Source organism: Phocoena sinus, chromosome 10 (genome assembly GCF_008692025.1).
Source record: "Phocoena sinus isolate mPhoSin1 chromosome 10, mPhoSin1.pri, whole genome shotgun sequence".
Taxonomy (NCBI): domain Eukaryota; kingdom Metazoa; phylum Chordata; class Mammalia; order Artiodactyla; family Phocoenidae; genus Phocoena; species Phocoena sinus.
Window position 1 is genome coordinate 36,405,730 of NC_045772.1, and position 16,190 is coordinate 36,421,919.

Below are 16,190 nucleotides of genomic sequence, written 5' to 3' on the forward strand. Positions count from 1 at the left end.
AATTATTTGTGAGATCATTTATGGTCTGACTACATGTCCCCTGAGTGTATTACAATAGCAATAGCTATTGTTAGTATTATTACAATGTAGTAATTACCAAACTACCCACTACAGCAACAGTAATGACATCCAACCGTTGTTTTACACCTAAAAAAATGCCAGGCACTGTCTTTAGTACTTTATATGTATTAATTCATGCAATCCCTACAACAAACCTGTGAGTTAGATATCATTATGATTCGAATTTACAAATAAGGAAACTGAGGCACAGAGAGGTTAATTAACATACTCAAATATTGGGTTGGCCAAAATGTTCGTTCGGGTTTCTCTGTAACATCTTACAGAAAAACGTGAACGAACATTTTGGCCAGCCAAATTCATGCTGCAGCCAGGACTTGAAACCCAGCAGGCTGGACCTAGATCTCCATCATGCAAACTGTAGCTTATATTATTTTGCTTTGGAATTCCATAATGGAGGGCAGTAGCCTTCACACTATATTCTCTGCACCTAATACATCAGAAAAGTAGCTTGAAAGTATAGTAGTAAGTAAGTAAGTAAGTAGTGTCCTGGAACTAGACCTACTGGACATGAATCCCAGTCCTAATTCAATCACTTTTAACTGTGTGATCGGAGGCAAGTTACTTAACCTTTCTGTGCCTCAGGTTTTTCACCAGGATTTTTGTTACAATTAAATAAGCCAACACTTATAAAGTGCTTAGAACAGTATCTGGAGTTTAGTAAGTACTCAGTAAATGTTAGCTTTTCTAATGATGCTGGTTTTATTCAATTTGTCCATTCCCATTGCCCAGAAAAAGGTATATAATAGAGACTCAATAAATATCTGATAAATTAAAGAATATATTTGTTTTATTCCTCATTGCATTCTTTTATCTGACAACAGTACTGCCCACTTTCCTTCCATTCACCCCTTCATCACCTATAATGTATGAGGCACTGTGCTAGAGGCTAGGGTGACAGAGCGAATAAGACATGATGCTGCCCTTGAGGCACTTGGAGCTGAGTAAATAAACTGACATAACACTCAGAATATAGTGTCATGAGTGGAATAACATTCTAACCTGAACCTTATGGGAGGACAGAGGGTGGAACATCTATCTAACTGGGAGGGAGGGGGAGGGGGGCTACCACCCTCAGCAATGTAAACGACCTTCTGCTGTGAGCTACTTGTAGTAACTAAGGGAAATAGACTGTTCTCATAACCATTTCCCTAAATATCAAGATAATGCTGCAGAGGACACGGGTTTGTTAGGATGAGCAAATTCAGGTGCAACCTTACCGGTGGAAAGATTAGATGGCTACCTACTTCCTGCCTATTGAACGGATGCCAGGACGGGTCTCCTGGCCCCCACAACTCTTCTACAACTGAGGCCAAATAGGTTCTAGACCTAAAGGAAAGAAAGAGGGCACGTCAGTCAGAAAGGCATTTGCCTGCTAGTGACTAAATGCCCAGTGAAGACTGCCTTACAGATGGGGGTGATTTTTCTCACATAACAGGAAGTCTGGCAATAAGCAGGTATTGGCCTTGATTCAGCTGCTTAACAATTTTATCAGGAACTCAGGTCTTTTCCTTTGCTCTAAGGTGCTGGCTTTGCCTTTTATATTCATCACCCCATGGTTGCAAGATGGCTGCTCTCACCTTCAGATTTCACTTTCCTATTCAAGACCTGAAGGGGCAGTTAATATGCCAGCCTTTTCTGAAGAAAGCAAAGCCTTTCCAGAATTCCGCCTAGCAGACCTCTGCTTGCATTTCATTGTCACGTGGGCACTGCCAGCTGGACTGGAGCCTGGAAAAGCCAGAGACAGTACTATCACAATTCGCTTAGACGAGGGGTTGGTAAACTTTTTCTGTAACAGGCCAGATAGTAAATATTTTAGGCTTTGTAGCCTTACAGTCTCTGCTGTAACCACTCAATCCTGCCATTCTAGCCACCATAGACAATCTATAAATGACTGAGTGCTGTATTCCAGTAGCACTTTATTTATGGACACGGAAATTTGACATAACTCTCACATATGATGAAATATTATTCTTTTGATTTTTTTCAACCATTCAAAAATGTACAAAACAATCTGAGCTCACAGGCTGTATAAAAACAGATGGTGGGACTGATTTGGCCCAGGAGACCATAGTTTACTGATCTCTAGCTTGGACCAATGATAACCCATCAACCGGATCTGGGCAAAAATCTATGACAAAGTTGGTGTTCTAATAGTTGAAGTATTAGAGAAATGACTACTGGATAGGGAACTAACAATGCAGCAATAAAGGGTAGCTTTAATTTTCTATATGAAATAGGATGCATATAAAGTATTTACTGTATGATGAGGATATATTTTAGTTCCTTTCACTTTCCTCCATTTTCATTTAAAATTCTTTCTTATTCATAAAGGCCTTTTCTCTGCTCCATGAAAACAGCTGTTATCCAGACTCTGATTTTTAAATAATTAATATCAGGAATTTTTTTTGGGGGGGGGATATCTATCAGTCAACAAGGGATTGATTACTTCCTGTTGCTGCACTTTAACGGAATGCTAAAGAGCCCTAAAATTTATGAACTAGAAACCCTATTTAAGTTTTATAAATGTTTCACAGTTTTCTTCCTGGCTTCCAGTGGTGAGGGAAATACAAATGGAAACCTAGCATAGAGAAAGATATCCTGCATTCTGCTTTTGCCCAATCTCATTATACATTCTCCACTTATAAGAGAGAAGAAAAAATAAAAAAGATGTGTAACAAGCAAAAAATCGGCTCCCTCTTTATATAGTTAATTACAAAGGCAATTTCCTTTATAGCCTACTTACAGGAATACCTCTTCACATGTTGCCAAAAGTATCACAACTTGTTTATTCAAAGGTTATGTGTGAATGAGAGCTTTTTGATATTAATCAAGTAATCTGCTAGCATTGCTGGGAAAAGGAAAAAGCTTTATCCTGAAAAATGAAACAGCCCATTAATCACGTTCACTCTATTGAAGACAATTATGGAGAGACAGAGGGCAAACAGACCCTTCAGATAAGAAATTCCTAAACTGATGAAACTTTTAATAGGGTTTGGCATAGACTTCTGCATAGAAAGTGATGAAGTAAACTAACTTTAATCAACTTACAAATTCGATATATCAGGTATTTATGAATTCAAAAGTTACCACTTGTTATTAACCGAAAAAACCCCAATGAATATGCCAAATTCAAGAGCAAAATTCTTGCATATGGACTTTTTTGTTGGTGTTCATTTATTATCTCCAGTTAAAGTTAAAAGGTGAAACAGAATATGCCTGTCCTTAAACATCTGTCTCATTTTTTTGGTTCCCTCAGCATCACACTCTTTGTAGGTTTGAGACTGGGTCTCCATCCGTCAAAATTAAATTCTGCAGTAGGAGGCATTTAAAACTATTTGGATAACTATAGCTGAATAGATAAGGTTGCAAGATAAGGGATATGAAAAATAACTGTTCTGAGGCAATATGGTACATTAGGAGGGGGTCTTTTTCTGGCATGATGAATTGCAACAGTCCATTAGTCAAACACCAACAAAGAGTTAAGTTTTATAAGCCAGGCATTATCTGAATTAGTTAATAACATTAAAGCAAACTGAGAGAAAAGAGAAAAAGTTTCCATAATATTGTCAATTATTTCCTCAATTCGTTTGCAAACTTCATTGTTACTAAAATTAAAAAAAAATTTAAATGGTATGATGGGGCTTCCCTGTTGGTGCAGTGGTTGAGAGTCCGCCTGCCGATGCAGGGGACACGGGTTCGTGCCCCGGTCCAGGAAGATCCCACATGCCGCGGAGTGGCTGGACCCGTGAGCCATGGCCGCTGAGCCTGCGTGTCCGGAGCCTGTGCTCCGCAACGGGAGAGGTCACAACAGTGAGAGGCCCACGTACCACAGAAAAAAAAAAAAAAAAAAGGTATGATGTTAGCCATCAGGGAAATGCAAATAAATACCACAATGAGATACCACTTCCTACCCAGTAGGACTGTTATAATGGAAAAAAAAAGAACATATCAAGCATCGATGAGGACATGGAGACGCAGACTCTCATTCATTGCTGATGGGAATGTAAAGTGGGGCAGCCACTGTGGAAGACAGTTTGGCAGCTCAAAAAACTAAATGTAGAATGGTCCTATGACCCTACAGTTTTACTCCTATGTATCTATCCAAAAGAATTGAAAACACGTGAAAACACATGAAAGCTTGTACATAAACGTTCGTAGCAGCGCTAATCATAATATCCAAAATGTGGAAACAACTGTTTTTAAAAAATGGTGTGATAGAACCTAGTCCTAAAGAAATTTTCAAATATTTAAAAAATTCTAGGTAAATCATCATCTTTGAACATTTCGAGTACACTTTTAAAAAAATTTTATTTATTTACTTATTTGTTATACAGCAGGTTCTTATTAGTTATCTACTTTTTTTTTTTCTTTCTTTTGCGATACGCGGGCCTCTCACTGTTGTGGCCTCTCCCGTTGCGGAGCACAGGCTCCGGACGCGCAGGCTCAGCGGCCATGGCTCACAGAACCAGCCGCTCCGCGGCATGTGGGATTTTCCCGGACCGGGACACAAACCCGCGTCCCCTGCATCGGCAGGCGGACTCTCAACCACTGCGCCACCAGGGAAGCCCTAGTTATCTGTTTTATACATATTAGTGTATATATGTCAATCCCAGTCTCCCAATTCATGACACCACCACCATCCCCTTCTCTCATTTCGAGTACCCTTTTATAAGATCATGTAGTGGAGAAAAAAATATATTAACAGCAGATGTCAGAGTCACCTGGTAAGGGAGGAACTGACTTTGATTAGAGCAGGAGTTTTGAACTCAAATGCCTCTAGAGACTGAGCAGAAGCGGGGTGGGGGGGGTGGGGAGGGTGGGGACCATGACACACCTGCGAGTAAAGTCCTATCCGAATGGAACAGCAGCTGGTCCCAGTTGCCAGATATTTTGTATTTCAAGGAAAACCAGAAACCCAAGTTTGTTTTTATTTTTGTTTTTTTTAAAACTCTAGATTCCTAAATATTTGTTCACACTTTAAAAAACATGTGGGGAGGCTAAATTCAGCCTACGGGCTGCCAGTTTTCAAACTCTGTTTTACGAAAAACACCTGGATAATCAGCTTTCCTTATAGGAGGACAGGTCTGGAGGTCTTTGCATAAGCAGGTAATGGGAGTTTTGAGATTAGGATGAGCACAGGAGAGAGGACCCCCTGAGAGGGGACTGAAACCCATGGAGAGAGGTAACCAGTGAGAAATCCCACTTGCCGGGAGAGGCTAGAGAAATACAGAAAACAAGGATGTTCATATTCAGTTTTAAGTTATTTGATTAAAACCACTGTGCCACCAAAACCTTTAAAGCTGGCCACATACACAAATGCAAATGGTTTTAGGGGAAATCAGAAAAGAGTCTGCTCTGAATGGCAGAGCAGTAAGAAGAAAAAGCCAAGAGAGAAGAGTGGAAGCCCAGGCTCAGAGCCTCAGGATGTGAGAGGCAGGTATTCACAAGAACTAGGGAACTGCACCAAACATTCCATAGAAGATGGGGAGGCCAAACATCGGCTGAGCTCAGCTGACACCTGAATTGCAGGAGAAAGCTGCAATTGGTACACTTTATTTATTTATTTTTTTAACATCTGTATTGGGGTATAATTGCTTTACAATGGTGTGTTAGTTTCTGCTTTATAACAAAGTGAATCAGTTATACATATACCTATGTTCCGGTATACTTTAATTAGAAGCAATTCATGCCAACCCCACACTACAGACAAGCAAAGAAAGAGAACAAAGTGACTGGGAAAAAGCTAAATTATTTTTGCGACCCATGTATTCTTGTTGCACAATTGACTGATCCTCTCCTCCTCTTTCTACCCTCTCACCATGTAGGGATGTAGGTGGAATTGGTCTCTAGTTTTCAGTGCAAGTTTTTCAGATGGAAACACTCCTCAATCACATCTGATCCTCAGAGACTAAGGGAATAATGGTGTATTGATTGTGTCCATACCCATCAATGCCTGCCCAGGATTTAGACTAAAGTCATAAAGTTAGGAGAAAGACCTGCTTTTGTACTGAACGTGATCTTGAATGAGTCGTATGGCCGTTCTAAGCTTCTGAATCCTCATCTGGAGTTTGGATTTGAGGGTAATTACGATTCTCTGGTCTACTTTGTCAAATTGTTTTCAAGAGCTAAGTATAAAAATAATAGGAAGCCTTTTGAAAACTGCAAAATGCTCTGCATGCAAAAAAGATAATTACAACAGAACACAATCTTGAGAGTGAAAAAATGAAATAATTAACCCTCTTCATTCAGATTTATATCGATGGGAAGGACCCCACTGCCCTGCAATTCCAAGGAGCAAGTTGAATGCCATGTATGGCATATAACATCACCCGGGGAGCTAAAGCCAATGGAGAAAGGTGATATAATTGGGGTGCTCCAGTGGTCACCTCATTTTCAGCAGCGCTTAGAATTACTGAGTGTGTTGCTTCCTGTATTAGAGAATTCATATTGCTGAATCATTTGGTTAATGTCTCCAAGATGAAATACGTTTAAAACTAAGATATTTAAAGGTCATTTTGGCAATTTCTCTTATCCTGAAAATGGAGAGCAACAAATCTACATTTGCCATGTCTTCTCATGATCTGAGTGGTATTTCTTTTCCAGAATGAGGACAGGAGAGTGCCCTAGATAGAGGAGTGATTCAGCTTGGTTGTTGACAGGCACAGAGGAGAGTGTGAAGAGATATGCCAAGGTGTTTACAACAGTAGCTTAAGAAGTGCCTGCCCTCATCTCCTTTGGACTCTTGCTTGTCTGGATTTAAATTGCTCACTGAAGGACAAAAGCTTTGATCTCACTTTATTTCCTCCGCTAATCAAAACATTTCAAAGTATGTCTCAATCCTCATGACTTCCTCTCCTGGAGGATCAAATGAACAGACACTTATGTTTGAACTCAAGTTTAGTTGTAGACTTTCCAGCCACACAGTGAGTGAGTTAGAGTGAGACTGTGTGTGTGTGTGTGTGTGTACATGGACGTGTGTGCAAGCACGTGTGTGTGTGTGTGTATAACAGAGAGAAGGTGGACAAGGTTGGTGAAAGGGAATCACACAGATTAGTCAATGATCATAAAGACTTGTAGCAAATGTATTTACTGTTGTTATACTGCAACAGGGAAATGGCATATTATTCATATTTTACAATTATTCTCTGGCCTATAAAAAGCTTTCATCTAGCTAGTGCACTCCAAATAGAAGAGCCTCAAGTAAAATAAAGGATAAAACACTAGTCAGGGGCTTCCCTGGTGGTGCAGTGGTTAAGAATCCTCCTGCCAATGCAGGGCACACGGGTTCGAGCCCTGGTCTGGGAAGATCCCACATGCCGCAGAGCAACTAAGCCCGTGCGCCACAACTACTGAGTCTGCGAGCCACAACTACGGAGCCCGAGTGCCACAACTACTGAAGCCCACACGCCTAGAGCCCGTGCTCTGCAACAAGCCACACAATGAGAAGCCCGCGCACTGCAATGAAGAGTAGCCCCCGCTCGCCACAACTAGAGAAAAGCCCGCAGGCAGCAAGAAAGACCCAATGCAGCCAAAAATAAAAATAAATTAAATAAATAAATTTAAAAAAAATGCTAACCAATTTCATCATGAAGGATCACATCCAATTTGGTTATGTCTACTGAAATCTTGCACATCGTGCCTGTTGAAATCGCTAATGAACTTTGGATCACTGATCCGTCATGGCCAGGTCAGAAGAAATAACCAAGCAGTGCCATCAGATGACAGGAATGGATCTCTGGAAATGGTTTAATCGACCCTAATGCTTCTCTGTACCACGTTTACTTAGACCAGCTGTGTTTTGTTAGGCACGGTTCATAAATTTATCTTAAAATGAAGAGTTCATGTCTTAAATCAGGGACCCACACTGAGTTTAGTGATTAGGAGTTTCAGGTAGTAATGTCTTCCACGTATGCAATCCATAAATAATCCACGAGCAAACCTTTGCTGCTGAGCTTTGTGTCTACCCTCTCCTCCAAAGAAGAGATGTTTCACAAACTCCAGATGGTTGGCATTGAGCCATGTAGGATGTAACCTATAGCTAGGACTCGACACTTTACCTGCTACGTTTGATCCCAGTGAATGTGTAAGCTAAGCTATGTCATTTGACTGCTATAAACTACAGCTTCTTCATTTCAAAGTGCAGAGGTCAAACCTAATATTCTCTCCTGCTAGTGGGCAGGAGAGAATATTAGAATTTTTAAAAAATTTTGTTTTATTTGTTTATTTATTTTTGGCTGCATTGGGTCTTTGTTGCTGCGTGCGGGCTTTCTCTAGTTGCGGCAAGCGGGGGCTACTCTTCATTGCAGTGGGTGGGCTTCTCATTGCGGTGGCTTCTCTTGTTGCGGAGCATGGGCTCTAGGTGTGCGGGCTTCAGTAGTTGTGGCATGAGGGCTCAGTAGTTGTGGCTCACGAGCTGTAGAGCACAGGCTCAGTAGTTGCGGCATGTGGGCTTAGTTGCTCTGCGGCATGTGGGTTCATATTGCTGTTATGATTTCCATGAATATCACTTTGTGGCCACTTGAGAAATAGTAGCAGACTAACTTATCTTTAGCGTCATTCACAGAGCAAAATTTTGGAATGAATACAAGTCCAAGCAAAAATTAGTTCTATAGGGCTTCCCTGGTGGCGCAGTGGTTGAGAGTCCGCCTGCCGATGCAGGGGACACGGGTTCGTGCCCCAGTGTGGGAGGATCCCACATGCCGCGGAGCGGCTGGGCCCGTGAGCCATGGCCGCTGAGCCTGCGCGTCCGGAGCCTGTTGCTCCGCAACGGGAGAGGCCACAACAGTGAGAGGCCCGCGTACCGCAAAAAAAAAAAAAAAAAAAAAAAAAAAAAAAATTAGTTCTATAAACAGAAGTGACAAAAAATTAACTGATAAAGTTCCTTGACTCACAATATAGAGAGATATGCTTTGCCAGTATAGTCACATTTTATTAATATCATCAGTAGGGAATTGGGAGAATAGACCCAATGGGATATAATAAAACCTAATATTGATGTACCCTTCTATATCATTTAATGCAAAACTATTCAATTGAAATTTAATAGAATACTACATAGTAACAGCTAAATACTTGGTGGTATAGGACAGATTTCTAAAAAGATACTTTAAAATATCATAATTCCAGTGAAATTTCCCAAATAGCCATCAACACAAAGTATAGGCAAAGGAACATTTACAGAATAATAGTCTATTGCAAAGGAAACATAAAATATCCAGACATTAAGCATAACAACATTTTTAAAATAACACAAAAAGAAGTAAAAATGAAAACATATTGAGATTATTAATTGGCTTTATGTAATTTAATAAATTGATGTCTGCAGAATTAAAAAGCTAATTATTGCCAGAGTCAATATGGCCATTACTTGCTAAATGAGATTAGAAAAGGGCCTACATTAAAATCAAAGGTAGCGACTTCCCTGGCGGCACAGTGGTTAAGAATCCACCTGCCAATGCAGGGGACAGGGGATAGATCCCTAGTCTGGGAAGATCCCACATGCCGTGGAGCAACTAAGCCCGTGCGCCACAACTACTGACCCTGCGCTCTAGAGCCCATGAGCCACAACTACTGAAGCCTGTGCACCACAACTACTGAAGCCTGTGTGCCTAGAGCCCGTGCTCCACAGCAAGAGAATCCACCGCAATGAGAAGCCCGTGCACCACAACGAAGAGCAGCCCCCGCTCTTTGCAACTAGAGAAAGCCCGTGCGCAGCAACGAGGACCCAACGCAGCCAAAAATAAATAAATAAATAAATAAAATTAATTTAAAAAAATCAAAGGTAATCACTTGTTTCTATTCCTCACACACAAACTCACCCCTCTCCTCCCGCACCAATTCTGATTCTCTGGTAACAATGATCTTTTACACAATACTAGAGGAGTGTCCAGCTGAAAAAAAAAAGGCATTTTAATTCTTTTATGACATTTTTAGTATTTTTGGAAAGAAACTACTTGCTTGATTTCTCTCTCAATGTTTTTTAAACTTTCATTATAGTCTCTAGCTGCTCAATGATGTTGCCAAGAGAAAGTTCTCAGAGGAGTTATTTTGAGTCTTCTGGGATGGAAAAGAAAGATACATGATAGAAAATTATTAGAAAAAGTGCTTCTAGGAGTCTTGAGCTATTACTGAAATATAGAACTCTATTCTCTCCATCTGACTTGAGAATGGCTGATAGCTTTGTCTTGAATGAGGGATATTCCTGTTAAATCCAAAGGAGGTAGGAGAGAAATTAAATATATTTCAAATCAGAATAGATGGACAGTTCTAGTCTAAACTTCAAATTGGTTGAACATTTTTCCAACCTCTCCTGTGGTTGTTCTATCCATTCTCTTCTTTGTTAAATGTTTTCCCCCGTATAATACAGTGGCTCAATCTTGGCAGGTTATGAAGCAAGCAAAAAGGACACAGTCTCGAACTGTTCCAATCAAATTCTCCTCTTCTACAACAAAAACTTAATTATTTCTAATGGCAATTAACTGTCCATTTCCCATGTGCCCATCCTTTCTCTCTCTACCTTGGCTTTCTCAAAAATGTAGAGCTTGAAGGTCAAATAGAGACACATTGTGGCTAATGTATAATTAATAACAATCATTAATTTGTAGTAGTTATAATAAGGGTTGCTGATATCATCAGATTTTCTGTGTACAGAAAAGATGACATAGTTTTGTTTTATTGGTGAGCTATAGAAAAGTGTTAATATCCCAAGCAGGGCCAAATTCCCTACTTCAAACACTGTTCTGGTAAAAATGGCCGTATTTAGAAGACCCCGATTCTCTAGTTCTGATCCTGGAGGAAAGCACGACTCTATTCTGCTGAGAGACATGGGTACAGCACATTCAGGAGTCAGTTATAAGGAAAGCTTAAGTTGTTGTTGAGTAGAACATAAAATACAGTAGACAAGGTAAAAACTGACAGAGAATTCGATTATCTTGTTAAAATTTTTATATAATAACAAAATTATATATTGCCTAATTCCTTGATTATAGGATAAAATTTAGCTATAAGGATTTTATTTTATGCCAAACACCCTGTGGATGTGTGAGGTTATGTTCCAGCTCCACAGATAAGGAAACCAGGGCTCAGAGGTATGAAATAACCTGTCCGTGTCCCAAAGCTAGCAAGCAGCAAGCCTGTCCCCATGCTGCCTTATGCTCACATGTCCTGTGTCATGAGAGCACTCAGGCAGTGAACCTGAGTCCGGAGGTGGTTTCTCCGCCCCCTTTGGTATTTCTCTAGCTATTCCATCTCCCACAAATCACCTTCTCTACCTCTCTTACTACAGATTGATCATGAAGATGAAAGACGGTTGCTATGGTCTGGATATTTACATTGCACCAAAACTCATATGTTGAATACCTAACACCCATAGGGGATGGTATTAGGAGGTGATTAGGTCACGAGGGCAGAGCCCTCATGAATGGAACTAATGCCCTTATAAGAGAGGCTCCAGAGAACTCTCCTCACCCTTTCCATCATGTGAGGGGGCACAGGAAGTCTGCTACCCGGAAGGGGGCCCTCACTCGACTATGCTGGCACCCTAATCTTAGACTTCCAGCCTTCAGAACTGTAAGAAACAAATTTCTGTTATTTATAAACTACCCAGCTTGTGGTGTTTTGTTATAGCTGTCCAAACAAACAGACTAAGACACGTAAGGCATGAAAAACATCTGAACAATTTAGACTGTGAGAGCCAAACAAGACTTCAGTGAACATGTAACTAAAGCCATTTACTTTCCACCTGAGGAGTATAAGGCCCCCAAGGTAAGTGATTTAACCAAGTTCCCAAAACTACTTAGTGGCAGTTATACAACAGGCTACAGAAATGTCAGATATTAAGTCATCTTAGTATATGAAATAATTGCATAATCGATCCTATTCTAAAACCAGGGTAGAGTTTTAACTTGGATTGAGGCACTACGCTCTGAAACCAGTGAAGGCAGGGGCCATGTCTTTCTTTTCTCACATTGTTTTTCTAGCCTGGCACTCTGTCGAGTAGAAGAACATAATATAGACCATAAATGAAAAAAAAAAAAAATAGACCATAAATGAAAATTACCTCTACTATTTGCTCATGATCAACATGATATTTTTGAAAATCACTTTCTAAAAAGTTGAGATTTGGGGATCCAATGACTTTTCATTTGATGTTTTCAGAAATGAAAGTGATGACAGTTTTCACATAGTATACATTTACAGTACAAAGAAAGGAAATGCATCTAAGCCTTGGTTATTCTCTTACCAGGGAAAAACTGGGTTTCTGTGGATAATTTAAGAATTGTAATCATTCCAGTTCATTTCTATGTACCTTTGGAATATGATTTTTCACTTAAATATTCTTTCCAATACTATAGAATTTGCTTCCTACTATTTAACACTCAACTCAGTTTAATGAAGGGGTATTGCGAGAAAACTTGGCTTAAGCATTGGAACTGCCACAAGCTGAAATGGCAATGCAACCAGGGTAACTCTGTTATATTTAGTTTTGTAGTAGAGAAAGGCGCGTACCAGGATTTTGACCTTCTTCCAGTGTGATTTTGGGTGGTCTTCCTGCAGAATGCAATCAGAGGAGACTTTGAATTGGCTTTCATTCCCTCTGCCACTTCACCACATATTGACCTCTTGATGTTGTTATTCCATAGAGATATGAGATGTATTTTGCCCCCTGGGGTACTGCTGGAATTTGAAGCTTCTTATTCACTTGAAATTTCTGTGAAGCTTTTCCTCGTAAGTTTTCCAAAACATTTCCCCCAACTTCTTACAACTGCTCTCTGATGTTATCGTGTTAGTTCATTGTCTACTTCCGAAGAGTGGAGTGAAGAGCTTTTGTTTAGCCAGTAAATCGCGGATCAAATGAGAAAGTTCCAAATATGTGAGACAACTTGATGAGGTCATTAAAAAAAACCTAAAGGAATCTACGAAGTTAATATCTAAAATGGTGTTTGGGAAAAGTTTCTGGAGATTTCCAGCTTTCTCATCGGTCTGTTAAAATCCAAGACAGTATAAGTGTTGTTGCTGTAGACGATTTTAAAAAGGCTTATAAACGTATTTGTTATCAATGCTTTATTGTTGAAAACAAAATCGAAATTCTCTGGCACATAAAACAATTATTTCTACAAAAGGAAAGCCTACAAATCTTGATAATTTATACAAACAACAGTTTCTCAAAAAATAAAAATTTAATTTAGTAAACTTGTGCTCTATATTTTTAGCACTGTCTGCAATAATCCACCATAAATCCCTGAGCGGAGACATTTTTTGACCATGTTCTATAGACCCCCTCAACACTCCCCCCAAGTTGGTCAGTTACTAAGCCCAGCCCTGTAGTGAAAGGTGTCAGGGACATTTAGTTGTTAATGATCCATGCATTTTATGACACAGGCCCAATTATTAACGCTACTTGGGAATTGGGTCAACATGAAGTGCCTCTGCTGTGCCATCAGCGAACCTACCAAGAACCAAGTGTGTGAAAAGAAGAACAATAACAATAAAAAGACACAAAATTTAAGACTAGGAAGTCATCATAGGTCAATAACTATTTAAATAAATAAAAATGCTAGACACTGAATTCACCTCTATATCCTTATATTAAATTCCTTTTTGCCTTTATTTTTTTTTTGCAATTGCCAATGCACTAGAAGATGAAAAATATACTTCAACCCACACTTTTGGTTTGACCACATGTTTGTTGTTGTTAAACATTAAATATCATTCTGAAAACACAGTGACTTAATTATAATTTAACTTTTGGCCCTTCAATGAAATGTTTACCAAATAATATACATATCAGGAGGGCCTTCTTTTAATGCCATCAACAAATCTCTCTCACTATGTTGCCCTTCTCACCAAAACACTAATGCCATAGGAACACTACTTTAATTCTTTATCCCACCTTATTCAGATATGCAGCAAAACATATAAAATATGAAGAAAACATAATATGATCTATTTGCATGTCCAGCTTTCCTTAAATGGGGACGTTGACCATATATACACTAAATGTGAAAGGACAAGAAAAAAAGCTAATTTTAAGTTGCAAAGAACTGGTTTAATGAATCAAGTTTTGTTATTTTGCTATGGTAGAATAATAAATAAATAAATATGTTGGGTATTGTATAGCTACTTTCTCTAGGAAGAAGTTGAGAGTGGATCGTTGTTTTTACAAAGTTAATTTTTAGTAGCAAAGTTTGACTGCCAAGTCAAAAAAATGTTCAGTAAATGTTTCTCTCTACTTCCCTTATAGTCTTTTACTTGTGAAATTATCACTGAAGTGGTTACTAATAGGTAATGAAATAAAATGCCAAATTTGCTAGTGAAACATAGTTTTCAACTGTGAAAAGCACTTGGCAGGAGACCTAGAAACACGTGGGCTAATGCTATAGTCTACTGCAGCTTAAAATAAGTCATTTTTTATGTCTTTTGGGAAGAACAAAGTATGATTAAAAATAATTCCTCAAAAACTTATCAGCACTGCTGTTTAGGTACCTATTAGAAAGTGATTAGCATTTCATACCAACTCTTTCCAGAATATAAAATCGTTGGCAGCCATCATTATACACCCTCGCACAGACTTGATTTTTAACCCAGCAACATCTGGTAGGCACAAAGCATCTTCCCTTTTGTCTAATAGCTGCTGGTTAGTTATTGGAACTCGACCATTTGTTAAGCTTCCTTTTGATTTACTTGCCTTAGCATGAGCGTTAACCGGGAATAGCCATTTTAAAAGGCAATTTCAAGAGCCTAAGAATTAATACAATGAATCCTCCTAGGCGGTTTTGGGAAAACGTCAGTGAGGTCAAAGTAAAATATGCCTGCCTGGAACACATAAGGCCTCCCCAGTCCCTCCTACAACACCCGTGAGAAGCATGGTTTGCTCTGTTCTGTATACCCTTTTCAGAACATGAAAAGCAAAGGATGCCCAAATGATGGTGACATCTAAATCATAAAACGTTACGTGCACTAGTCAGGAAACAAATGTAGACTCTGACAGATCCTGACACAGTATTAAAAAAAAGAAAAAAAAAGTTTTCTAAGTTTTAGACACTGATATGCAGGCTGTCCCAAAGAGGGAAGACAGCAGCGTCAGGACAACCGGCCAGCTCACCTGGATTCACACGACACTTGAATCACTGCGTGTGAACACTTGACCGTAATAGTTTACCGTGGCTGAACAGAAATTCTGACTTCCTCTCACAGTGTTTAAGGAACAGTATAATTTCCAAGTTAGCTTTCAAAATTGAACAAAATTTGAAACGTAGACTCCCCTCCCCCCTCTAAGAATGCCAAAAGATCCTGTTTTAAGTGCTCTGGTTTACGGTTCTACAGGTAACAATTTATATCCTGCAGGAGGTTTCCAATGTTCCTCTTTTTGGTGTTAATGGCTGTGCCCACAGCAAAGTGGATACTCCCAGAAGTGGCAGTGACCTCAGTGACCTCTGCGCCCCGGTCTTGAAGTCCAAACTAACTCTTGTCATAGCACTGCTGGGAAATTCAGTTCGTTCATGAAGCCGGCTTTCAAATATGGAGGAGGATGAGGTACGGCCCTCCTGTGTCAAGTCTTGGAGGTCTTCAAGCCTTGCTTTTCCATGATGTTCCAGAGTTTGCGGAGATTGGACTGCGTGATGATGTCGTCCGGCTTGAGCCGCAGCGCCCGCAGGTAGTTGGCCTCGGCCTTCTGGAGTCGCCCATTGAGGTGTAGGATGGCTCCCAAGTTCATCAGAGCAGCCGGATACTGGAACCAGAGAGAGGAAGGAAAACGATTAAGAGGCCATGGCAAGCTTTCCTTCATGGAAGACAAAAATCTTCATCCATTTATGCAAATGACTCCCTTATGTCTGGAGGCATTTTATGGAAGCAATGTAGCAATTTATACAAATAGATAAAACAGGAAGGGAAAAAAAGGTTTTCAAACAGCTGCTGTGTACTTTGTGCTTTAAAGAGGGCAGGCAGTTAGGGAAATAGCTTTTTCTTTAATGAGAAAGTATAGGTTACCTATGGAGACCTAGTAACCTAGTCACACTGTACTTTCTTGAGAAAAAAGTTGAACGGGATACAATTTTAGATGGAAAGAATTGAACTTTTTTTCAACTCAATGCCAAGAAATAAAAAAT

The 16,190-nt window shown here is 39.7% G+C and overlaps 1 protein-coding gene across 8 annotated transcripts in view; it reads right to left on the reverse strand.

Annotated features, from left to right (window-relative positions):
• TMTC2 (transmembrane O-mannosyltransferase targeting cadherins 2) overlaps positions 1 to 16,190 on the reverse strand; it is an 847,045-nt gene that overhangs the window by 433,414 nt on the left and 397,441 nt on the right. For 2 of the 8 annotated variants that reach the window (XM_032645684.1, XM_032645690.1), the window contains one exon: positions 13,129 to 15,811. The exons of 5 other annotated variants lie outside the window; for them this stretch is intronic. In XM_032645684.1, the coding sequence (XP_032501575.1) occupies positions 15,632 to 15,811 (180 nt within the window). In that variant the 3' untranslated portion in view covers positions 13,129 to 15,631. Of the gene's footprint in view, positions 1 to 1,762; positions 1,807 to 13,128; positions 15,812 to 16,190 lie in introns of those variants that run through there. One more of the 8 variants, XM_032645687.1, reaches the window with a different exon arrangement.